The following is a 23,346-nucleotide window of genomic DNA, read 5'->3' as shown; positions in this document are numbered from 1 at the left end:
CTTGGTCCCATTAACAAATATATATATATATATATATATATATATATATATATATTTATTTTAATTAATTGTTGACGTGCATGCACCTGTAGCTAAATGTCTCTTACTCTCTTTTACCTGCATTACGGAATACGGAAGGCATTTGTCCCCCAAAGCCAAACATTGATACTCATTGATCTTTAAATTTTGGAAGTTCGATTAATGTATATATTTTCCGGTGCTCTCGGGTTCTCTATATCATGAAATCTCGAATGAAAGTTCGATTAACATTTGATATTTTATTATATAAGTAATATTATATACAGTCGTAAAATATATAAGTGTTGTGCAGTTATTTTAAAAAAGAGCGATATTCATTATTAAAATATTAATTTTTTTTCCATATAAGCGCTTTATTTATTTACTTTTTTAAAAGTAATTATGTGATGCTTTCACACTCACGAATGTAAGTATCATTTTTTTTAACTTCTTTTAAAGGATAATTTGATTGAAAAGTGTATAAAGCTATAAAAAAAATTTCACAAAAATAATTTGAGATATCACATTGAAGCTTATAAGTTTACATTCTTAAAAAAATTTTATAACTAAAACATTTCTCAATTTTATTTGGAAGCAAATACGCTTTCCAACAGAAAAAAAAAAAAAAAAAAAATGAGAAAAATAATAAATTAAAAAGTGACTAGACCTTGACTCCCAATAAGAAAATTGTTGGGGAAACAAAGAGATCAAACGACTAAGAAGTAGTGTTAGAGGGCAAGGGAGTTAGTTCCATAGCATATGACAAAACCAGTCCTTAAACAAAATATCAACTTGGTGATTAGCCTTAATTGTTTGAATAGCCGTTTACAGCATCTACACTTCCTCATCTCTCTTGTCGTAACATCATCATCATCATCATCATCATTGCTAATTTGTTATTGCAATTTGCAAAAGAAAATGATATTTTCACCGCTCTCACTTTTTTAATTATATTTTGAGAGAAAAAATTATATTTAAGTTATGTAGAGGATATTTAGCAATGTGTTTATATAATATAATTTGATTTGAAATATACATAGTATATTATATGTAGTGATTTGACAATAAAATAACTTTTTAAAAAATTCCCCAATAAACGAGATTTGCACTTTTACTATAATTCATGAGATGAAGTTCTTTGAGGACAGTGATCACGTATTTTACTGTGGCAGCAATTCTCAGCTCGATGCAATTTGTTTCATGCTGATTGGATTTAGAGGTGAGAAAATTTTAAATAAAAGATAAAAATTAAATAAAATATTATTATTTTAAAATTTAAAAAAGTTAAATTATTTATTGTATTCAATATAAAAAATTTTTAAAAATAAAATAAAATAAAACATTTTTCGAATTCAAACGGAGTGTAAATAAATTTTCAGACAACGGTGTCGTTCTCTCGTTGATTTCCAACTTGGTTGTAGTATTTAGAACGAATCTGCGACAGTGACTGATGGAGCTTTGCATGTGAGCCAGCAAGAGGAGTGGGTTCATCTCTTGAACCCAGGTTTCCTTTTTCTTTAACAGTTTTTTATTTCACAAAATTAAAATTTAATTAATCTCCCCGGACCCCGATAACGAGTCAACGAGTGCATGGACTTTAATCGTGTTTGTTATTTAATTAGACAACCACAATTACGGACATGAATGAAGAAAAAGTACTCATTTTGACCTCAACCAAACTCGTGAGATTCATCAAAGCCATGAAATTCAGATCCTTCCGGCAACACCCATTTGGAATCGGAGCCTGAATTTGGAGCTGCTGCAAATGGCGAAGTTGTTGATTTTGGTCTTGGTGGTCGTGGGATTGATGGGTCCTGGGTGGAGTGCGGAAACGGGTAGGGAGGCTCCGTGGAGGATCCACACGCTGTTCTCGGTGGAGTGCCAGAACTACTTCGACTGGCAGACGGTGGGGCTGATGCACAGCTTCAGAAAGGCCCGGCAACCCGGGCCTATTACCCGACTCCTCAGCTGTACAGAGGAGGAGAAGAAGAACTATAGAGGGATGGGTTTGGCTCCCACGGTTGAGGTCCCTTCCATGAGCAGACACCCCAGGACTGGAGACTGGTAAATTCTCTCCCTTTTTTGTTTTTACTTTTTCAATAACACTATTTTTATTGATCTTATTCCTTTTTTTTTTTTCCTTCTTTGTCAAAATTGGGATTTAAATCCGAGTTTGCCTTGGAATTCTTGATTGGTATGTGTTACTAACAAATGGGCTTGGTCTAAGCATGCGGCGAGTAAAAAGAATATCGTTTCGCAATTTCTCTCTTGAATGCGTCATGTTTCCCTTGCTTTAGAAGTGTCAATGTGCTTGGTAGTTTTCTTATTATTAAGTCGATATTGATTTCACAAGGATGTTGGTGTAGAAAGTAGAGGTGAAATTTAAACCATTTGTTGTATTTTTTAGCCAAGTAAATCAAAATTTTCTAAGATTGTGCAAAGTAGTAGACGACGTGAAGTGTGATTATACTGGTAAGTGGTGCCATGGCGTTTAACGGCCATGAGGATGAGCAGGAAGTGCTGAGGTAAGGGTCAAGGATTAAAACTGAGCAAGATTGAGAGGTGTGTTGCTAAGACAGAGAACAAAATTTTACAAAATTTTGAGTTTGAAGGTGCAACTGTATCGAAAAGCATGTCAAATTCAATAAAGAGCAAGTTTGGCTGGCAGTTAAGAAAGAATGATTCCTGTGTCACAGAGAAAAATGTGGATATGATATATTGCTGGCAGTAACAGTGGCTTGGTGTTGTTAATTGAGAAATGTTTTTTAGGATTATGCTTTTTATGTTGTTGAAATAATGGTGAAGTCTGCTGTTCTACTGAATATCGAATTTTTCAGCATCATATATGCTTCAGTTCTTGTACAAGAGGTTTTTATCAATGGTTGCTATGTCTTGTGCCTCTCAAGAAAGTTGTGAGGCTTTCAAGAGCTTCTTTGGTTCCTGTTCTTTCTCTAGATTCTTCTAGAATAAGTCAAATTATATACCAAAAAAGGGTGTTTCCTTGTGAAATCTTAGCATAGAGGCATTAGCCTTTTTTTTTTTTTCCTAGTAATTCTGCCTTAGCTTCTTAGCAGGTCCTTTTGGCTGCACTCTAATATTATTCTCAAGTTTTGTAATAATGGTTCTCTTCCGTGATCTCTTTCATTGTATTATCATGTTGGTGCTTGCTTGTTGTAGAAAAAAGTTCTTACATGTTACATTTTTCCGGGAACCCTTTCCCTAAAGGGGGGTTGGAGAAAGAAAGTAAGTCTTTATTTGTCTTTGTAGGTACCCTGCAATTAATAAACCTGCTGGAGTTGTGCACTGGCTTAAACACAGTAAAGATTCTGATAATGTTGATTGGGTAGTGATTCTGGATGCAGACATGATCATCCGAGGCCCTATAATACCTTGGGAACTTGGTGCTGAGAAAGGCAAACCTGTTGCAGCCTATTATGGGTATCGATTCTGAGATTTTTCTTTTTAAAGCGTTACTGTGTCATAGCAGTGTATTCTCTCATGAAAGTTTATGCAAGAGTTCTTTTAGCCTCTTTTGGAGACTGTTGCTTTCATGCCTATTGAAGTCATGAACTTCACCTTTAGGTACTTGATTGGATGCGATAATGCACTAGCTAAGTTGCACACAAAACACCCAGAACTCTGTGACAAAGTTGGTGGGCTTCTAGCCATGCATATTGATGATCTTCGAGCATTGGCTCCCTTGTGGCTTTCAAAAACAGAAGAAGTGCGAGAAGATAGAGCTCACTGGTCCACCAATCTAACTGGCGATATTTATGGGAAAGGGTGGATCAGTGAGATGTATGGATACTCTTTTGGTGCAGCAGAAGTAAGTTGCTTTGAATTCCTTGACAAAAGTTTATACCCATTATTATATCAACTCCAATTGAACCATCTACTACTTGAGCTGCAGTTCCTGACATCTTATCTTTCGTTGAATGTTTTAATAATCTGTGGGTTTTCCAGGTTGGTCTTCAGCACAAGATCAATGATAACTTGATGATCTACCCTGGCTACATCCCACGAGAGGGAGTTGAACCTATTCTTCTTCACTATGGCTTGCCATTCAGTGTTGGAAATTGGTCTTTTAGTAAACTAGATCACCATGAGGATGATGTAGTTTATGACTGCGATCGACTATTTCCTGAACCTCCATTTCCTAGAGAGGTATTTTAACCAATAAAAAATGATCATGCATTTTCATAGAGAAAAAAATTTGTGTAGTAGAAGCCCACATATGTCTATGGCTCATGTTTTATGCATAATTTTAATATGATCAAAGTAAAGGATGATCCTTTTAGGGTCAGATCTTTTATAGGCTTCAATTAGATGGAGCACTGAAAAAAATATCAACAGTTTGATTCATTTTTGTGACAACCATTTGGACTGCAGCATAGAGTTCTACATCCCCAAATTCATTCAATAGTTTTTTTTTCCTGCAAAAGTAATATTTTCCTGGTTAGCATGGTGGAACTTAAGATTCTTTCTTTGTGCAGGTACATCTGATGGAATCTGATCCAAATAAAAGGCGGGCACTATTTTTAAGTATAGAGTGCATTCACACTTTGAATGAGGGTCTTTTATTACAACACAAGGCAAATGGATGCCCTAAACCAACTGGGTCAAAATACTTGAGCTTTTTAAGGAGCAAAACTTTTGCTGAACTTACTCGGCCAAAACTTCTAACTCCTGCTACTATACAAACTGAGAAAGAATCAATACAGACTGTACCAAAGCAGTTCATTGCTGAGCCTGGGGGGCAATATCCAAAAATTCACACCATTTTTTCCACAGAATGTATCAAGTACTTTGATTGGCAGACTGTAGGACTTGTCCACAGCTTCCACCTGAGTGGCCAGCCTGGAAATATCACACGACTTCTCAGCTGTTCTGATGAAGACTTGAAGCAGTACACTGGCCATGACCTGGCTCCTACTCATTATGTTCCTTCCATGAGCAAACATCCATTAACAGGCGATTGGTAATTCTATTCTCTTCAGTTTAGCAATAAAATTCTGATAGATTCCTTATAGGCCCCGATGTTGATTTCAGCAGTGACATCCAATCATTTGCTTCATGTAATGCCTGTTTAATTTGCATCTCTACCACTATCCTGGACAATATCTCGGTTACGGTCAAACAAACATTTAAACTTTAGTGAATGTCTCTAATTTGTGATCAGAAACAAAATTTACCACTATATGAGTTCAGTTATCTTCCATTGAATTATTTAGGACTCTACTCTTTTTGACATATCTTCTGGGGACCTGCTTAAATCATCTGGATACACATATGTATATCCAGATCATGACACAACAAGAATTAGAAAAAAAAAATGAATTTTTTAATAAATCTGTGAGAAGCTGAAGATGTAATGCTAATTACCCCTCCCTGGCCCCGGCCCCTCCTAAAAATTGGGCAGAAAAAAAAAAAGATAGAAAATGTGTAGAGAAGTAGATGTGATGACATGAATCGCAGGGGAGGATAAAAAATGTGCTTTTGTTTATTCAATGTCAGGTATCCAGCAATCAATAAACCAGCTGCAGTCCTTCACTGGCTTAATCATGCAAATATTGATGCCGAGTTCATAGTAATTCTTGATGCAGATATGATCTTAAGAGGCCCGATTACTCCATGGGAGTTCAATGCAGAACGTGGGCGGCCAGTTTCAACTCCCTACGAGTAAGATACAGTAACATATATCCCCTATAATGTTTTGTGTTTTCTACGCACTTGAGTGTAATTAGGCATTGCTCTCTCTCTCTGTGCAAGTGTTTCTTACTGCTTGTATGTCTTTTTCTGCATTTGAAATTGCATACGAATGACTCCCTTATTTTATGCACTATGTATGCCAGGTACCTTATTGGGTGTGACAATGAACTTGCAAAACTCCATACTCGCCATCCTGATGCATGTGACAAGGTTGGAGGTGTAATCATCATGCATATAGATGATCTCCGGAATTTTGCTCTACTATGGCTGCATAAAACAGAGGAGGTCCGTGCTGACAAAGCTCATTATGCCACAAATATCACAGGCGATATATATGAATCTGGGTGGATAAGTGAGATGTATGGTTATTCATTTGGTGCAGCAGAGGTACTTAATTTCTTGTAAAGCAACTCATAATTTAGGTTATAGGTTGGTACGCTTTACATTGTTGTTCTTGGAATGTGGCAAAATGATGTATGTGTTCAGAGGAGTTGTAGTTTTCTGAGTGACTACAATGTTCTGACAAGTGACCCCCTTCTCTCTTCTTCCTTATCTGTGCAGTTGAAATTAAGGCATCGCATTACCAGGGAGATATTGATATACCCAGGATATATTCCTGAACCTGGTGTCAAACATTATAGAGTTTTCCACTATGGATTGGAGTTCAGAGTTGGAAATTGGAGCTTTGACAAGGCAAATTATAGGGATGTTGAAATGGTTAATAGATGCTGGGCAAAGTTTCCAGACCCACCGGATCCTTCAACACTTGATCACACTGATGAGGACATGCTACAGCGTGACCTGCTTAGCATAGAATGCATAAAGACGCTGAATGAGGCACTACGCCTGCATCATGAGAGGAGGAACTGCCCTGATCCCAGTACCCTATCCACCTCGAAGCCGAATGCAGCAAAGGAAATTGCAATGTCAAGGAAATTTGGTAGCTTTGATGAAATTAATGCTGTAAGAAGCAACCACTTGCCAAATAATAATTCTGATGGATTGTCAAAGCCTGCCGTGATAGACAGGATGTTTAGCTCTTTCAGGTTCTGGCTTGTTGCTCTATGGGCTTTTGCCGGTTTTGGTTTCTTGGCAGTCATGTTTGTGGTGTTTTCCAGTCGGAAAAAAAGAACAAGGGGAAAAAATTACAGACACAAGAGAAGATCTTCATATACCTGATACTTTGATATGAAGACGTGAGAGGCAAATTTGCAGTGTTGACAAATCCTTTTCTTTTGGCGGGGGTTGGGAGCTGGTAAAATCCAAGGAGATCAGAATAGAAAAGACAAGCATCAGAATGTTGAGGATTACTGCAATACATTGCATGCTACAGGGAATGGGCAAGACCAATCCATTCTAGCATTCAGCCTTCTAATTATTATTTCAGGCCATTTTTTAGTACTGTTTTACAGAGATCAAGATGGACATATGAGAAATAGGACATTATGAAGAAAAGGTTGCATGCGTGGGCAGAGATCCGCATGGGATTTTATACTTGGGAGACTTTTCTTTTTTCTTTTTATCAGAATGTACGCTTGCTCTCTGTTTGGTTAATGTGCAAGTGTGTGCTTGTACCCTTACAAAATAAGCATAATGTGTTTCAGATTTTTGGTTTTGTATGAATGACTGTAATATTCTAACAGGAACTTTGGTTGGGATACTGATGCGCTATAATCACCCCTCACCCCATTCCCCATTGTTAGGTATACCGTATACCTCTTGCTTAACCAAATATATAAACTAAAAGCTCAAAAATAAATAAATATGAAAAACAAAATCATGAAGTTTACGATATGCCATCCTGAATTTCAAAAATAAATAAATAAATCACTTTTTCATGCCGTGATCAACCGCTGCCTTTGATCCTTTTTATTTTTGTTGTCATTTTTAAAGTTTCAAATTCTTTTTCTTCTTGTTCTAGATGGATACATGTCGCCCCCACCCATTTAGAGTGAAAGAACGTGTTGGGGGAGCTTCAGGTGTTGTATATGAAGAAGAACAAAGATATCAAGCATCCTAGGACCAACACGCACATCTCACAACATTTGCCTCGTTAGTTATCATGGTAACGTTGCAACTACTGGTAGTTCAACATCTACATCTACATCTCTGTCCTCCACCATCTAACTTACCACCCAAAACATCATCCTCTCTCCTTCCCTCCCTTTTGCTTAAACCATCGACAATTCCGTATATGCAGTTTTAAAAATATTGTTCAGATTTTAGGATTACCGTTCAAAAATAATAGAGAGCATAATTGAGGGCATTTTCGAATTCAAATTTGCCAAAAAGTGAACGTTGTGGATATCTTTTTTGTTTATTAGTTCCAAGGTGTGGGACCCATGGCTAGTTGAAAAAAGATCGAAGCTCCTCCAAACATTGATGGCAGGGGAGACCCCACTTCAGAAATAAAAGATTGCAGTACACTGCTCTTTCCCATCAGCATATGGCCGACTTTTCTACGACATGGACTCTTCGCTTCTTTCCATTTGAAATTCAAATTTAAACGGCACCTATGGGAAATTGACGGCATAGAACGACAGAGGAGCATTAACGGTTCTAAAGCTTGGATTTTGATTTTTTGAGGTTTCAACAACCAAAGAAGCATGGGAGACTCAGCTTGTCTCATGCAACCATTCTCCTACACTTCTGGCATTCCTAATGAAGCCAACGAGGTCAGTTCATGAAACTACACTACAATCTGAGTACTCTTTTTCTTGTTTTTGTTAGTCATGGTTATGGGCTGCTTACCATTCGCTGGAATGGTCTTTGCATAAATTTAGTATTGAACCTATTCGTCTTCTTTTTCTTTGTTTCCTGTTTCTCTCACGACATTTTAGGTTGCTGAGAAAATAACAGAAAGTAGAACTAGAAATTATCTCAGCATCCACTAATAGAATTTCTTGCTTCAAAAAATTAGATTTAATTATGTAAGGCCCGATTGGGTAAGTTTTCAAATTTTCTCTCCAAATAAAAACCGAGAAAAGGACCTAAATTTCTTTCTGCATTTTTTTCACCAACCAAACATATTCCTTTACCTTCCCAACGATATTGTTCCTCGAACTCCGTTCAGTTTCTAATTTTCTTGTATAAGATTACATTACTACTTTCATTTTTTTTTTTTTTTAATCTTGTAATTGGCCTGAATTGCGGTAGTTTTAGTTTCTCAATGGCTTCAAAAATCTTTCTCTGCTTTAGGGTAACCCTATTCATGCTCTGGGGCAGTCAATCTCATTTGGGAGGTTCATGTCAGAGTCCTTAGCTTGGGAGAAATGGTCTACCTTCTCTCACAACCGCTATGTTGAAGAGGCGGAAAGGTATTCCCGGCCTGGCTCAGTAGCTCAGAAGAAAGCTTTCTTTGAAGCTCATTACAAGAAAATCGCTGCTCAAAAGGCGGCAGCTTTGCTTGAACAAGCTAATGCTGCATCAAACAATGAAACAGCTGAAGAAGAAGTAGCTAACAATATTAGTCCCCATGATTCGGAGATAGTGATTCCAAATTCCAACGAGGTTATTGACCAACAACATGTGGTCGCTACTCCATACACCGCAGCATATGCCTTTGTCAACGACAATGAGTATGGTTCAAACGCTGAGAAGGGTCAGTTTGAAAATCGCATGGTGGACGGAGCTGATCTGGTACCTGAAAAACATGTTTTTATGGTGAATTCGTTGGAAGTTGAACAATCGAACCAGCTTAGGGATGTTGATAATCACAAGTTAGCTGAAATGGAGCTCGGTGGGACGCCCGAAATGGAGAAACCTCTATTGAGGGTACCATATTTGATTTATGTTCATGAATTTTGGTTTTGATTTCTAAGTCATCGTGCTTACATAATTTTTATGGCAACAGAGCTCAAACTCGAATCAAGATTCTTTGGCTTCAATGAGCAAGAAGAAACCATCACTTTCTTCCTCAAGTTCATTGATTCATGGTAGAGCAACCAAGGTCCCATCTTCACCTGCCAAAGACATGGATCCTATTTGTCCCAAAAAGGATAACAATGCTACTCCCATGATTATGAAGTCTGCAATACACTCAGCAGATAAGAAGAAATCAACTCCAAAATCACATTACAAGTCAGTCAATTTCACTCCCATTAGAGAAATTAATAGGTTAACTTCAAAAGTCATCCGGAAGATTGAAAGTTCAAGACCTGGTGCTATTTCTTCCAAGACATCTAAAGATTGCTTGACTCCTTTGAAGACCCCAACTACGGTGCTTTTCTTAGTTCCCCTCGCATGTTCACATAGACCGCTTTCTTTTTCTGAATGAACTACCAACTTTTCCGTTCTCATCAATCATGTTAAGATGAGTGCATCTTCAAACTGCAGGTATCGAAAAATGAGGTACGAAGGCATCCTTCAGCTACCCCTTGGTCAGCAGAGAGAAGGTACCCTAATTTTAGAAACTAAAAAAGAAAAACTTTCAAGAGTTATACGTTTTCTTACAGATGGGGCATTTGTTTAAAATTTTTAAGTCTTGCACATAAATATTGTGAATTGTTGATGTCTGCAAATCACAGGGCCAGGACACCACTTGATCCCTCAGCCTCTGAGAGAACAAAAGTCAGCCAAAAATGGCGCTTGCTTCCCACTGAGTAAGCATATTTCACTAAGATTGTTGCAAGATATTGTTCATATTTGATTAATAAATAGTGCATTCCCAATACTAGGGACGGTGGAGAATGGAACTGGGGATACGTAGACTGTTCTTTATACTAGAGACAATTTTTTCTTTCTAGGCAGATTATAGGGGCGGTAATCGTATGGAAAAAAAATGCATCAATTCCTCCTCTACCGCTAATGGGACTCGTGGTAATGGGTAAAAACCTTTTTTAAAGGAAAGAAAACACAATTAACAAACTATTTTCACTATTGTTTCTAGAAGGCCAAGTTTATAAGATCAAATAGATATTTTAGAAATATCCGATGTGGAACAGATAATTTTGAAGGAGTTAAAAGGCCCTTGGGTTCTGATAATAATTTTTATTTTAATGCCAGTTGTACCAAATATTTGAGTGCATGCAGAAACAAAATGCAGTCCCCAATTTTATCCACCCCTTTTAGCTTCAGGACAGAGGAAAGAGCTGCAAGAAGAAAGAAGGCAAGGCTTGGTCTGGGTCTTTTCATAGTTTTATATAAGGAACTCTTTCATGGACTATAAATATGCAGCTCACAGATTTGTATATCTTTGCCATTTCTCCCCTGTTGCTTCCAGAAGCTAGAAGACAAATTCAATGCTAATGATGCACAAAAAGTGCAGCTGCAAACAAAAATCAAGGTTGTTATCTCATCACTGAGCTAAATTTGAATCTTGAAATATTTTGTCAGTCAATGACATCAATTCATTGACCATTTGTGCAGGAGAAAGCAGAAACAGAAATTAGAAAACTGCGCCAAAGCCTTTGCTTCAAAGCCAGGCCACTGCCTAGTTTTTACAAGGAAAGAAAAGAGCAACAGAATGAGATGAATAAGGTATCTTTGTGACCTAAGCTGTTCGGTATCGTTAAATAGATTTGCTACACCAAATATGTTGTTTGTCATTTGTGGAGACTGTAAGAGACCTGTAATAAAGTCTCACAACAGACCATAAAGCAGCAACAGAAACATCAATTTAATACAGCATCAAAGAAAACATAGACTAAAAATCGAAATTCATTTGTCTTTCGATTTCTTCATTTATGTAAAACTTAAATGGCCATCCTGAGTGATGTTATTTTAATCTGCGAAAGTTATGATTATCCATCCTTTCTTATGTGCAGATGCCATTGGCACATCCACAGTCACCCAAGCTAGGAAGAAAGCCCACTCGCATCATGGCAGAGAGCACATCCTCTCTACCTCCTCAGAGGCCTTCAATCAAAAGAAGCGGCTCTAAGCATCTCCATGGAAAGGATAGTCAAACTCCAACTCGTACTCTCACTCCACAATCTATAGTGGATACTCATGAGAATACGTCTCCAAATATTCAGATGGATAGCCATAGCCACAAATATCGCACTTAGGAATGGAAAGCAGAATATCATTGAACAAGGTCAAATATCATTCAATAACACCATTGCTGCTTAAAGCTTAGAGCGACTTTAAGATACGCACGATGACTCCGTGTGCCAAAAAGAAACATCCAGGGATATCAGCACTTGGATTTGGATAAATCTCAGAAGTTTATCCAGCAGTTCTTAATGAAATTAGTACTCAGCAGACATGCACTGTAAAATACTTCCATTTCATCTGTACCCAGCAATCAGCATTATAAATGAATTGAAGTCATCGGGTAGTTTAGGAGGATCCTTCCCACCTATGGAGTTGTTGAGATAGAATTTAGAAAAGGTTTCGTCCAACGTGGGATCTTACGTTAAAAAGTAAATTTTTCTATGGGTCCAATAATGGGCCTATCACCTTCGCTCAGGCCCATATATCTCAAGAGTCAAGTCATAGTTGTAGAGCTCACCAATAGATTTTCAGCCCATATGATATGCCCTTTTTGTTTCTAGACAGCATCTGGAAAATTTTGAGAAATATTTTAATTACAAATAAATTATATAAAATTAAATTTATAAATTAAAATAATTTGATGTAATATTATAAATTATAAAATTATTTTTATTATAAAATAAATCTAACAAATTTACAAGTTGTAAATTTATTTATTCCCTTTTCATATAGATTTAAGACATTATTCATTGGAATGATAAGCGAATAATACTTTAAAAAGCTATTGCCGACACTTGCAATTATAAAAACATGAATAAGAGAGCATATGCGACAACCTCTCCAACTACGAGAAGTCGTACATTACATGATTTTAAGTTAACAAAGGAAGCATAATAGAAAGGAATCATTCGAAATGGTCAATGTACATAATAAATTAACCATAGATTAGCAATCACCATTCCCCCACTAAGCACCAACCTTCCTCCTCCTCAATTCGATCCAATCTGAACCCCACATCACAAAAACTCATCTTATCATCATCATCATCATCAAGAACATATTTTTCTTCGTTATTAACTTTAGTATCGATCTTTACGTCGTCGTTCCCTCTGTTTGTAGATGTAAGATCCACCGACTCATTATGCTCATCATCAAGATCATAAACTTCATCATCATTTATATAATCACTTGACAAATGATCTATAAGATCAGTGGCAGAAATCCTAGGGAAATTCAATCCGGGTTGTCCATCAACGACCCGCCAACTGACAAGCCGAGAATTTATCTTGAAGTCATTTGACTTTAGCTTCTGTGCTCCTTTGGCCTTGAGCTTGGACTTACCTGTTGGGTGCACGTGACAACCGGTGCACCGTGGGGTGCCACACTTCCCTGTAAACTTTGAGTGATTGGTGGGCTTGGATGGCACCTTGGTGAACAACCCGGCAGTCGGGGGTGAATCAAATTTGTTGATGAACCGGGTTTCGGGTCTTGGATTTACTGAAGCAGGTAGGATCCGGGAAGTCCTGACCATCCCATGTTGGCGACCCTCTCTCTTCATGTTTTGGTGCGTGTCGCGGGCTGGAAGAAAATGAATGAGAAAGGTTAGAGTTGTGACTCTCTTTTTATAGGGGAGAGAAGCTTGGGGGGCAAGTTGTGCTGACTACTTGTGGACCAAGCAAAGTAAGATCTGACAACTCGTACAGATGAATTGACGGAAATCGAGTTGGCTGATTAATATTTGAATGGTTTAAAATAAAAGTTAAAAATTAAATAAAATATTATTAAAATATATTTTTTAATATTATTATTATTTTAAAATTTAAAAAATTTAATTTTTTATTATATTTTATATAAAAATTTAGATAAATTATAATAATAAAATTAGATAAAATAAAATATTTTACTATTTAAATGGGGCCATAAAAAATTAATTATTATGAATAAAGTTATAAAATTGAGAACAGCATCTGATATTAGATTTACATTAATTTCATTGATTTATTCTATGATGCTACTAAAGACATGCAAGAGGAGCAAGCATGCATGTTTGGTAATAATTCTCATTCCACCTTATTTCATTTTATTTTATTTTAAATATTATTTAAATATAAATATTTTTAAATTAATCATTATATTTTTTTAAATTAATAATTACAATTTTTATAAATTTTTAAATAAAAAATAATTTAATTTTTTAAAATTTTAAAATAAAAATAATATTAACAATAATTTTAACTTTATAATATTTTTTATATAACTTTTTCTCTTATTTCTCAAAACTTAAAAAATACTAAATTTAAATTATATCATTACCATTCACAAATTATCTTACAATAAAATTCTTATATTATGTCATTCACCAAACATCCTGATCTTATTGGGCTTGACTTGCATCATATTAAAAATTCACTGGAAACATTTTATTTGAAAAATGAATGGGCAATATTGTTTTAAGTGATAAAATAAGTTAACTTTTCTATCAATATTCCAATCTTGTCTCTTTACTTCTTAACATAACGTATCCCGTGAGTATTTATTTAGGAGGAAGTAAGCCAAACCCTCATTTATATAAGCACAAACACATGCAATCTTCCTACATAATAGCTATTTATAATACATTTTATGTTCCATATAATTGATTTCGTTTCACATAAAATTTCTGTTTCTTTTGAAAATAACCACAGCCATTAAAATTGACTGTGAAATTATAATAAGAGCAGAGCAAAGTTTATACATTTTCTGATTGTGGGCAGTCGGCAGGCTTGACGAGTGGTTCTCTAATTTCCACAATGAGTTTAGGAGAGACTCGAGACTTCTTGCGAGGATAGAGCACAAAACGCTGACACATGAAAATAATGTCAAAGAAAATAAATACCTGCAACAACATGTTTCATCCAATCTTTTAGACACATCCCAACATACAAAAAATCCTTAAAAGCATAGTACGAGGGATAGAAGTTGATCTTAAATTAGACAAGCAAAGATATAATCCTTACCAGTGATAACAACATCTTCCCCATATTTCCATTAAATTTCACCTGAGAACCTGAAAATAGCATTGAATTTTGGGAATATGTTATGCATGGTGGGGGAGATCAATTTTGATGTTAAAACCTATGATTGAGGAAGAAAAAAGAAACCTTGATCAATAGATTGCACAGCCATCTGTGCATAATTAGCCACACCTCCACAAAAATCGAGTAAAATGTTACCAATGTTGAACCCATCTTTGCTCTTTCGCGCAAAGTTCATAAACGTCTGTATTTCATAATAAATTCATAACTAAAATGTGGATGGCTATTCCAGATCACGTATCTCAGATAATAAAAACACCTAGAATAGATGACATTGACTTTCCTCCTAATTTATTTATTCTGTGCGTTCACCGTCTCAATGAAAAGGGGTTGTAATTTGATCTGGGGAATGTATTTGATTACTGTCATGATTACTTGAAATGAGCTGCAAGATGAAGAGGGACAATCACTAAGTATCAAATGACCATCTTTTGCAGTGTGCAGACATGAAAGTTGTCAACCATTAGTGCCATTCACATAAGGTTGAAATTCAAAGGTACAAAAACATAAACAGAACAGTTATCTAAAGATAGATATTAGCCAAAGCCAGGAATGTGTTGGCAAAGTTGTGAAAAAACAAATAGCAGCAAATAACCACACATCAGAGACAATTGTAATTGCTATCTTGGAGACTTTTTGATTTCCACGCTGTACAAAATCATCAAGAAATGAAGATCAAATTAAAGCACTGCACACTTGGCAAAAACAATTACTATGATAAAGATGGACCCTTGTAGGATGAAAGAAGATACGAACTTGGTGTGGACGAGTAAGCCACATACTTCATAGATTAGAATTTGGAACAAGATAACTGCTGTCATTAGAACTGTGTTGGCAGAGAAAACCACGTCGTTTGCAGCAACAGGTATCATCTGCAGTAATTATAATACAAACAAATAAGACAAATGGTACCCAATTCATGTAAAGAACACCAAAAACCTTCAACTTGGACATACAACCAAAAACAGAACAATAACTACAAAGAGCCTAAAATCAATGGAAAGCAGATCCCAATGTTCTAAACTTAAAATTCATTGTCTCAACGCAGTCCAAATACGTTCTGTCGGCATTGTCTACATGTGTACATATGGGGTGGAACCCTAAACAAAAGGTTTCTTATGCTTTATTGAAAACTTATTTCTCTTCTGTTTTGACCGTTACTCTTTTTCTACTCTCTTTTTCTGGTTTTTAAACACTAAGAGAAGAAAGCACACGAACCTCATCGTAGCCGTATTTTTCATAGTATTGCTTCTGAATAGTGGAGCTAAAGTAGAGGGATGCGTTGTATATGAGATACGAGGAATGTTTCGTCAAATTCAGCACTGCGAAATTGAAGCTCAACCCCACCACACTAGGTTCACACCCACCAAAAAGAAAAGGAAAGAAAGCAACAACAAGATTGAAAAGCCGTGGAAATGATATCCGTGCCGATCGAGAAAAAAAAATGGAAGAGACAACAATTCGTGTTATAGATTTTTTACAATACTAATACGACCTCTTTCAACGGAAATTGGAGATGACTTGAGGATAGGCAGTTGTAGTCCATGATAGGCAAGGGGTCCATCCCAGAACTTGGTACATCACCTCCATTGGAATCGAATTCCATAAAGCTATTTCTTTCTGTATCTGTGACCATCCAAGAATCTGGTACATAATTTTTAGCAGCATTGAATTCCACGAAGCCATTTTTTTGACTTGAGGACAACTTCAATTTAGCGGTGTCCGAAGTCTCCGAAGGATTTTGATATGTCTTCATGCAAATCCTTTAATAAACTTGGCAGATTGGGTGAATGAATTGGGCTTAATTCCGTCTTGGTTCGTAGGACTCAAAATTCCTATAAAAAAATTTGGCAGATTAGACTTTGGAATAAGGAAAATGATAAAGTTACTCTTAAATAACAATTCGTATACAATTATGTAATATGATTATATTATTTTAAACTTGATTTTAACTTTTCTTTTGATTTGATATATTTAAATATAATACAAATTATTCTTATATTTTCTTTCCAAAAAAACAAAATTTATGATATTTAAAATTGTCTATAAGTTATGAACATTGTTATCCTATCTCTATTCGTTATAACAATGTCTATGCAGATACGTCTCAGAATAATAAAAATGATATTAATAATATTTTTTATTTTTTTGTGATTTATTTTATAAGACATAAAATATTTAACCAAAAAATAAAAAATAAAATTTAAATAATCGATACTACATAAAAATAAAAATCATAAAATAAGATGAATGAAATCTCTTTCAAACAAGTAAAGATAAATTGCTCAAAATAAAAAAAGAAGATAAATTGCTCCTACTATTATTTCAATTTCAAATAAACTTAAGAGGAATCTAGAATTTTCTCCACTTCACCTAACTCATAATTAGTAGGCTTATAAAAAAAATAATTTAACTATAAAAATAATTTTACAAAAATAGATTTACAGACTTACGTGATTTAATATTATACGTTAAATTATAAATTTTTTTTATTAAAAAATAAATATAACATATTATACAAAACCATAATCATTTGTAAATTCGTGTTTGGAAGATATTTTGATGATTGTAGTTATAAAAAAATATCTATAATTTATTTTATTTAAGTATTTGATCTATAAATATAAAATTTTGTCCGCTCATTTTGACACCTCACACATTTTGATTTTTTATTAATATTTCTTTTTACTTAATGATTAAAAAAGTTATTATTAGTGTATTAGTATTTTTTTATATTTTTAAAAAATATTTTAAAATTATAAAAAAAATTGAATAAATAATAATAATAATAATAATTCAACACTAACAGTAAGATTGAGAGGTCATGGGCAGGCGTAGAGTAGCGGCACTCTTCAGAAAAAGTCCAACTAAAGGGGCGGTCAGGATAAGTTGATAGTCAACTTTCCCTACAAGGTTTATAATGGGATTGGATGAATGAATTGGGCTTTAATTCCATCTTGGTTCGTAGCGGTAGGGCTCAAACTTTCGATAATTTATTTTTTTATTTATTTTATTATTATTATTATTATTTTTTTCAGTTTGGACTTTGGAACAGGGAAAATGATAAAGTTACGGTTAAATAACGATTTGTATACAATTATGAAATATAATAATATTATTTTGATTTTTATATTAACTTGTTTTGTTTAAATATAATAAAATTATTATTATATTTAAATTTTTCTATAAATTGTGAATGAATTGTTAGCCCATCATTATCTTTGATAACAATATCCACCTAGATAGTCTCAAAATAACAAAAATGATATTATTAATATATTTTTTTAATTTTTTGTTGTGAATTATTTTATAAGATAGTAAATATTTAACCAAAAAATAAAAAATAAATTGTAAATAATCAATACTAAATCTAAAAAATCAAAAGATAAGGCGAATGAACTTTCTCTCGAACAAGTAAAGATAAATTCCTCGTACCGTTATTTCAATTTCAAATGGATGGTGCTACAGGCACCGTAGGTGGCTCTTATTGGGAGTCACCATTAGGCATAAATAATTTTTTATTTTTTTGTTTTTTTAAAATTATTTTTTAATAATTTTAAATATTTTAAAAAATATAAAAAAATTATAATAAAATTAAAAAAAATTTCTTAATCATTAAGAAAAAAATTAAAAAAAAAATTTGGGCCAGCGGTGGCCCCAGTAGGAGCCACCAATGGTGACCTTAGTGTTTTCCATTTCAAATAAACTTAAGAAAAAAAAATGGTATTTTTCATTTAGGATTTTCTCCACTTCAACTAACTCGTAATTAGTTGGTATATAAAAAAATCATTTAATTAGAAAAAAAAATTCTATAAAAATAAATATATAAATTAATGTAGTTTAATATTGTACAATAGATTGTAAAATTATTTTTATTATAAAATAAATTTAACATATTATATAAAATTATAATAATTTGTAAATTTATTTTTATATGATATTTTTTTATGATTGTAGTTATAAAAAATATCTATATTTTATTTTATTTAAGTATATGATCTATAAATATAAATGAAATATCATAATTACTAAGAAAACAAAAAATTGTATAGAGAAATGCTGTTAAGGCGAGGGGCCGTCAACTTCATAACCGGGCCCACCACTTCATGGCACCATACACATATCGGACGGTCCTGATAGCAGTTAACTGTGTACAAGAAAAAGACTGCCATTCTGGGACAGGACATGGTCTTCCGACTCTGAACGTTTGGAAAAAGGATTCCTTTATTAACGTTCATACGGGTTCGCTCTCCGAGAGAGCGATCGAGAAATGGCTTCGTGGAATTCAATTCCGCTGGAGATCACTTATGAGGTTCTGGGATGGACGGCTTTCCTATCATGGTCCATCAGTTTCTACCCGCAAGTCATCTTGAATTTCCGTAGGAAAAGGTATTCCTCCCAACACAAATTTCTCATCATCCTTTTGCTCGTCCTGGATTTCATTTCCATGATTTTTCATTTTTGTTAAATCTTTTCGTTTTGGGGACCTGAACGTAGTGTGGTGGGGTTGAACTTCGATTTTGTGCTACTGAATTTGACGAAGCACTCTTCGTATCTCATATACAACGCATCCCTCTACTTCAGCTCTGCTATTCAGAAGCAGTACTATGAAGAATACGGCTATGGACAGGTTCGTGCTTTCTCTCTACGAACGCCAAAAAAAACACACACATACACAATTTATTTTTAGTTTTAAGAGTAAATAATTTTGTTGAGTTTATGATTATACCCAATTTACGTATTGCTGTGGTCGTATTACATATGATGTCGACAGAGGCGTTGAAGTAGTGAACTTGAAGTAATGAATATCAAATTCCCATTTCTGGGTGAGCCCTTGTCATCAAGAAGGTGGTGGTGTTTTTTTGCTGACTACTGCAGAAGACATTAGCCTAGATTAGACTTTCTACCTGCAGTTTTTATTTTGGTCGCGGAAAAGAGAGAAGGAGGAGAGAGGGGGGGGGGGGGGGGGGGGGGGGAGGGGGGGAGATGCCGTATATCAGATGTTCACTTGAAAGATGTAGGGTGGTACGGGAATCGAGTTACGTCTATCAATAGTCTCGGCTATTTCTTTGTCTTGGTTTTGAGAGACACATGTACAAGTGAGCAAGGCAACATTTAAAAATTTCCAGTGTCTATAATCTGAACAGTCAACTTAATTTGTGCATGTTGAAGAATGAGTGCTCGTGTTGGTTTTTGTGTTCTTTGCATACCATTGAATCAATATTTATCTTTAAAGTTTAAGATGATGGGTGGAAGTGAGGAAGTAAAGCTAATTATTTAAATTTTAACTTTCCTCCTCATTTGTGGGCTACACCCGTTTAATAAGTGGGCCTAACACATAGATTACTTAATTAAATGGGGGCTGAAGGGGGGAGTTAGGTTTGAGCTCACGACTTCTGCTCTAATATAATGTCAAATCACACATTGGTCCAAAAGCTTAAATTTCTGAAAAGTGGTAAATCTAATTGTTTAAATTTTAACGCATACACTATTAACCCTTTATTTATTTTTATTTATACTAACCCTTTATTTGTTTTGTTGTCATTTTAAATTATTGCAGATGATTCCTGTGGCTGCAAATGACGTTGCTTTCTCTATCCATGCTGTTCTTTTGACAGCAATTACCTTGTTCCAAATTGTAATCTATGATGTAGGTGGTTCACTCTTTTTCCCTGAGTTCATGCTTTCTTTCATCTTATGGGTGGGAGATCTCTATCTTAATAACTTCTTAGAGAGTGGAGTATTTAATTTTGTCTTTCTTGATGGTTATGTACAGCGTGGAAGTCAGAAGGTTTCCAAGATAGCTATTGCAATTGTCTCTGTTGTGTGGTTATTTGCTGCTGTTTGTTTTTTGATGGCTCTGCCAACTCATTCTTGGCTTTGGTTGATCACCATCTTTAAGTAAGTTGTTCTCTTTATGTTTTTATGCCTTGAATTTCAACCTTGAGTAAATGGCATTACCGGTTGACAAGTTATGCTTGATCTTTCACATCTGCATAATATCTTGTATTACCTTCTTGACTTGTCGAGTATGGTTCTTCGTTGAAATTTATCATTAATGAGCTGTCTAAGTTATGGCTTAGCCATAAGGAAGAGTGAGATTGCCATTAAGACAGTGATGACAAATCTGCTTAGGTTGAAAGTACCGACCCCAAAAATTGTATGGTGAGTCCTATTTTGGGCAAATATGGGAGCAGATATTTCAAATCCTTGTACCCTGATTCCTTTCATTGCTTTTTTTCTTCAAGCGGCATTTCTTCTTTTTTCTTGTCTGAAAGAATGGGTTATTCTGGGGTAGTTGCCTTTCTCCTCTGTCTTATAGCATTCCCAACACTTCCTACCCATCCCCTTCCTCTGCACAAAAAAAAAAAAAAAATAATAATAATAATAATAAATAAATAAATAAAGATAGGAGGAGGGGTTGCAATAAGTGTTTTTGTAAATTGACGGTACTGTGCCGTTATTATGCCATTTACCCTATATAATGGTGCAGAACATGATGCAATAAGTGTTGTCTTTGACTGCTATTATACTTTTTGATGATGTCTAGACCCAATTTTAAATTTCCTAACTTTCTATGAATTCAATTATCTTGCAGCTCAATTCAAGTTTTTATGACAGTTATCAAATATATTCCCCAGGTCAGATACATGAATTACTTTTTATCTTTTGGTTATTCTGATAGATGCAGCCCAATAATTACCTTCTATTTGACTAGCCAGGCTCCAGCACAGACATTGGCTTCATTCTTTTGTACCCATAATATATTGGAACTTCAATTACTTGATTATTCTTGGGGTTGCATGGGAAAAGAAAAGAACTAGGATAGTAGGTTATTCGGACAAGCATAAAAATTTGGCTTTGTTCATTGTATTTCCTTAAGCTTATAACATTGAGAACTTATCAAAAGCTTATAAAATTGAGAAATGATACTTGCAATCATGAGTGGGCAAATGCCGTGCAATCATTTTGAAAAAAGTGAATAAATATGGACCCATATAAAAAAAAATTAATTTTTTAATAGTGGACCCTACTTTTTTTCAAAATTACTACACGGCGCTTGCGTAGTCTACGACTCTATGTAGCATTACTTCATAGCAATTGGGTAAAGTGGACCACCAACCGGAAAACGGAATTGGGTTTGGTGGTTTTAATATAATATATGCTTCTATTGTCATAAAGTGGCCCTCATAAATAAGCTGAAGCGAGATAGCTTCCTGACAACCAAGGCTTGGATATGCTCCAAGTAGTTCACTTCTGCTTAGTTGGCAATAAGGGTAATTTTTTTTTTTTTAAATCTCAGGTGTTTTAATCGTCTTTGCCTCATAAGATCACGAGAAATATGCTCTTAATTGCTTAATATTTTGTGATGGCATTGTGACCTATGTACTTAAAGTAAGAATTGGAGTGGCCATCAATGTTGTACTAATGGATTTGTTATGAAATACAGGCATTTATGAACTTTGCAAGAAAGAGCACAGATGGATTTAGCATTGGAAACATTCTACTAGATTTTTTTGGAGGGGTGACAAATTATGCACAGATGGTTGTGCAATCTATAGATCAAGGTTTATTATTTCTTCCTGAACCATAGATATTACCATCTAAATTTATTCTACCCCCCTCCCGAAAAAATAAATTCATAATATTCTAACTATCAAAAAAAGAAAAGAAAAAAGAAAGGCATAATAGATTTGTTACTTGTATGTTTTCCAGGTTCATGGGTGAACTTTTATGGAAACATAGGGAAGACGTTGCTGTCTCTGGTACAGAATATTCTCCACTTTTTTGATTTACTATGACCTTCTTTGCCTTATGCAACTGATATCTACCAATGCTCTTGCATTTCTCACGCTTTTACTATAATATATGTGCATATAAATTTGCTACTCTTCTTCTTGTTAATTTCGCTTTCTGTTTTAAATTAATAATTAATCATTTAAATACGACTTAGTGTTATTGATATTTCACTGGTCATTGAAATCATTATTCCATGCATCAACAGACAACTAGTATTTTGACATTTTTCTTTGTTTGTCATGGAAACTTGGTGAAATATGCTGTTGCAGGTATCGATATTCTTTGACATCATTTTCATGTGTCAACATTATGTCCTCTATCCTAAGAAAAATGCCCAAGTCTCGCCCAAACTCATTGAGGAAGACAGAGAGCCGCTTGTTAAGTCTTCTGATGATCAGCCACAATCAGAAGATGTGTAAAGCTCCTCATCGTCCATCATGTAAAAAGTTTGTCAAGACTCAAGGTTTATGGCCATTCTACACGAAAACAAATGGCTTTAGGCCAAAGGTAGTACCGGCAGAAATTGTAATGCAACAAAACCAGTCAAGCATGGCTCTAACTTTTCTGTTACTATTTTTTAAAAGGTGCTACGTAGTTTTATAAAAATGATGTATTTTCATGTAACAAAGGTATTTGTACCATTCGCATGTGATTATTTGAGAGAATTTACTTTCAAACTCATAAATTAATGCATTAAATACACAATCATTTAATATGAAAAAGGTATTTATATTTTATTTTATTTTATAATTGTAATAGATTCTAACTAATGATAAAAAGTTTTAGATAATAAATCCAACCATCCTGG

The 23,346-nt window shown here is 34.6% G+C and overlaps 4 protein-coding genes and 1 pseudogene across 7 annotated transcripts; 3 read left to right on the top strand and 2 right to left on the bottom strand.

The window, feature by feature from the left end:
• The first annotated feature begins 1,486 nt into the window (after nucleotides 1-1,486).
• LOC122302690 (peptidyl serine alpha-galactosyltransferase) lies at nucleotides 1,487-7,387 on the top strand. The gene is made up of 8 exons (XM_043114073.1): nucleotides 1,487-2,082; nucleotides 3,286-3,456; nucleotides 3,601-3,844; nucleotides 3,982-4,182; nucleotides 4,512-4,996; nucleotides 5,533-5,697; nucleotides 5,871-6,114; nucleotides 6,289-7,387. The coding sequence occupies exons 1-8, from the start codon at nucleotides 1,784-1,786 to the stop codon at nucleotides 6,904-6,906; spliced, it is 2,427 nt and encodes an 808-aa protein (XP_042970007.1). The 5' UTR covers nucleotides 1,487-1,783; the 3' UTR covers nucleotides 6,907-7,387.
• Nucleotides 7,388-8,130: 743 nt separating this feature from the next.
• Nucleotides 8,131-12,223, top strand: LOC122302691 (protein WVD2-like 7). 4 transcript variants are annotated; one of them, XM_043114075.1, is made up of 9 exons: nucleotides 8,131-8,402; nucleotides 8,926-9,501; nucleotides 9,581-9,946; nucleotides 10,063-10,121; nucleotides 10,254-10,328; nucleotides 10,759-10,834; nucleotides 10,910-11,011; nucleotides 11,095-11,205; nucleotides 11,493-12,223. In XM_043114075.1, exons 1-9 carry the CDS (start codon nucleotides 8,334-8,336, stop codon nucleotides 11,733-11,735), a joined length of 1,677 nt encoding a protein of 558 aa, XP_042970009.1. In that variant the 5' UTR covers nucleotides 8,131-8,333; the 3' UTR covers nucleotides 11,736-12,223. The 4 variants fall into 4 exon arrangements, with proteins under 4 accessions (XP_042970009.1, XP_042970012.1, XP_042970008.1 ...); XM_043114078.1 differs by having other exon boundaries at nucleotides 8,133-8,402; nucleotides 10,949-11,011; XM_043114074.1 differs by having other exon boundaries at nucleotides 8,133-8,402; nucleotides 10,732-10,834.
• A 207-nt stretch (nucleotides 12,224-12,430) lies between these two features.
• Nucleotides 12,431-13,264, bottom strand: LOC122302693. The gene has a single exon (XM_043114080.1). The coding sequence runs from the start codon at nucleotides 13,220-13,222 to the stop codon at nucleotides 12,617-12,619; it is 606 nt and encodes a 201-aa protein (XP_042970014.1). The 5' UTR covers nucleotides 13,223-13,264; the 3' UTR covers nucleotides 12,431-12,616.
• A 1,128-nt stretch (nucleotides 13,265-14,392) lies between these two features.
• Nucleotides 14,393-16,424, bottom strand: LOC122302214 (annotated as a pseudogene).
• A 2,470-nt stretch (nucleotides 16,425-18,894) lies between these two features.
• Nucleotides 18,895-23,260, top strand: LOC122302687 (cystinosin homolog). Its single transcript, XM_043114071.1, has 8 exons — nucleotides 18,895-19,127; nucleotides 19,236-19,368; nucleotides 20,299-20,388; nucleotides 20,515-20,639; nucleotides 21,337-21,379; nucleotides 22,189-22,306; nucleotides 22,455-22,504; nucleotides 22,808-23,260. The coding sequence occupies exons 1-8, from the start codon at nucleotides 19,009-19,011 to the stop codon at nucleotides 22,955-22,957; spliced, it is 828 nt and encodes a 275-aa protein (XP_042970005.1). The 5' UTR covers nucleotides 18,895-19,008; the 3' UTR covers nucleotides 22,958-23,260.
• The last annotated feature ends 86 nt before the right edge of the window (nucleotides 23,261-23,346 follow it).

This window comes from Carya illinoinensis, chromosome 3, assembly GCF_018687715.1.
Source record: "Carya illinoinensis cultivar Pawnee chromosome 3, C.illinoinensisPawnee_v1, whole genome shotgun sequence".
Lineage (NCBI taxonomy): Eukaryota > Viridiplantae > Streptophyta > Magnoliopsida > Fagales > Juglandaceae > Carya > Carya illinoinensis.
Note: the sequence above shows the minus strand (reverse complement) of the source record. Positions and strands in the feature narration are given on the sequence as shown.

Excerpts from the sequence above, each read along its gene's own strand:
- LOC122302690 (XM_043114073.1), top strand. The coding sequence starts at position 1,784 with ATGGCGAAGTTGTTGATTTTGGTCTTGGTGGTCGTGGGATTGATGGGT. Across the intron at positions 2,083-3,285 it reads CACCCCAGGACTGGAGACTG|GTACCCTGCAATTAATAAAC; the intron begins GTAAATTCTCTC and ends TTGTCTTTGTAG. Across the intron at positions 3,845-3,981 it reads ACTCTTTTGGTGCAGCAGAA|GTTGGTCTTCAGCACAAGAT; the intron begins GTAAGTTGCTTT and ends TGGGTTTTCCAG.
- LOC122302693 (XM_043114080.1), bottom strand. The coding sequence starts at position 13,222 with ATGAAGAGAGAGGGTCGCCAACATGGGATGGTCAGGACTTCCCGGATC.
- LOC122302687 (XM_043114071.1), top strand. The coding sequence starts at position 19,009 with ATGGCTTCGTGGAATTCAATTCCGCTGGAGATCACTTATGAGGTTCTG. Across the intron at positions 20,640-21,336 it reads TGGTTGATCACCATCTTTAA|CTCAATTCAAGTTTTTATGA; the intron begins GTAAGTTGTTCT and ends ATTATCTTGCAG. Across the intron at positions 22,307-22,454 it reads TGTGCAATCTATAGATCAAG|GTTCATGGGTGAACTTTTAT; the intron begins GTTTATTATTTC and ends TATGTTTTCCAG.
- LOC122302691 (XM_043114074.1), top strand. The coding sequence starts at position 8,334 with ATGGGAGACTCAGCTTGTCTCATGCAACCATTCTCCTACACTTCTGGC. Across the intron at positions 8,403-8,925 it reads TTCCTAATGAAGCCAACGAG|GGTAACCCTATTCATGCTCT; the intron begins GTCAGTTCATGA and ends TCTCTGCTTTAG. Across the intron at positions 9,502-9,580 it reads TGGAGAAACCTCTATTGAGG|AGCTCAAACTCGAATCAAGA; the intron begins GTACCATATTTG and ends TTATGGCAACAG.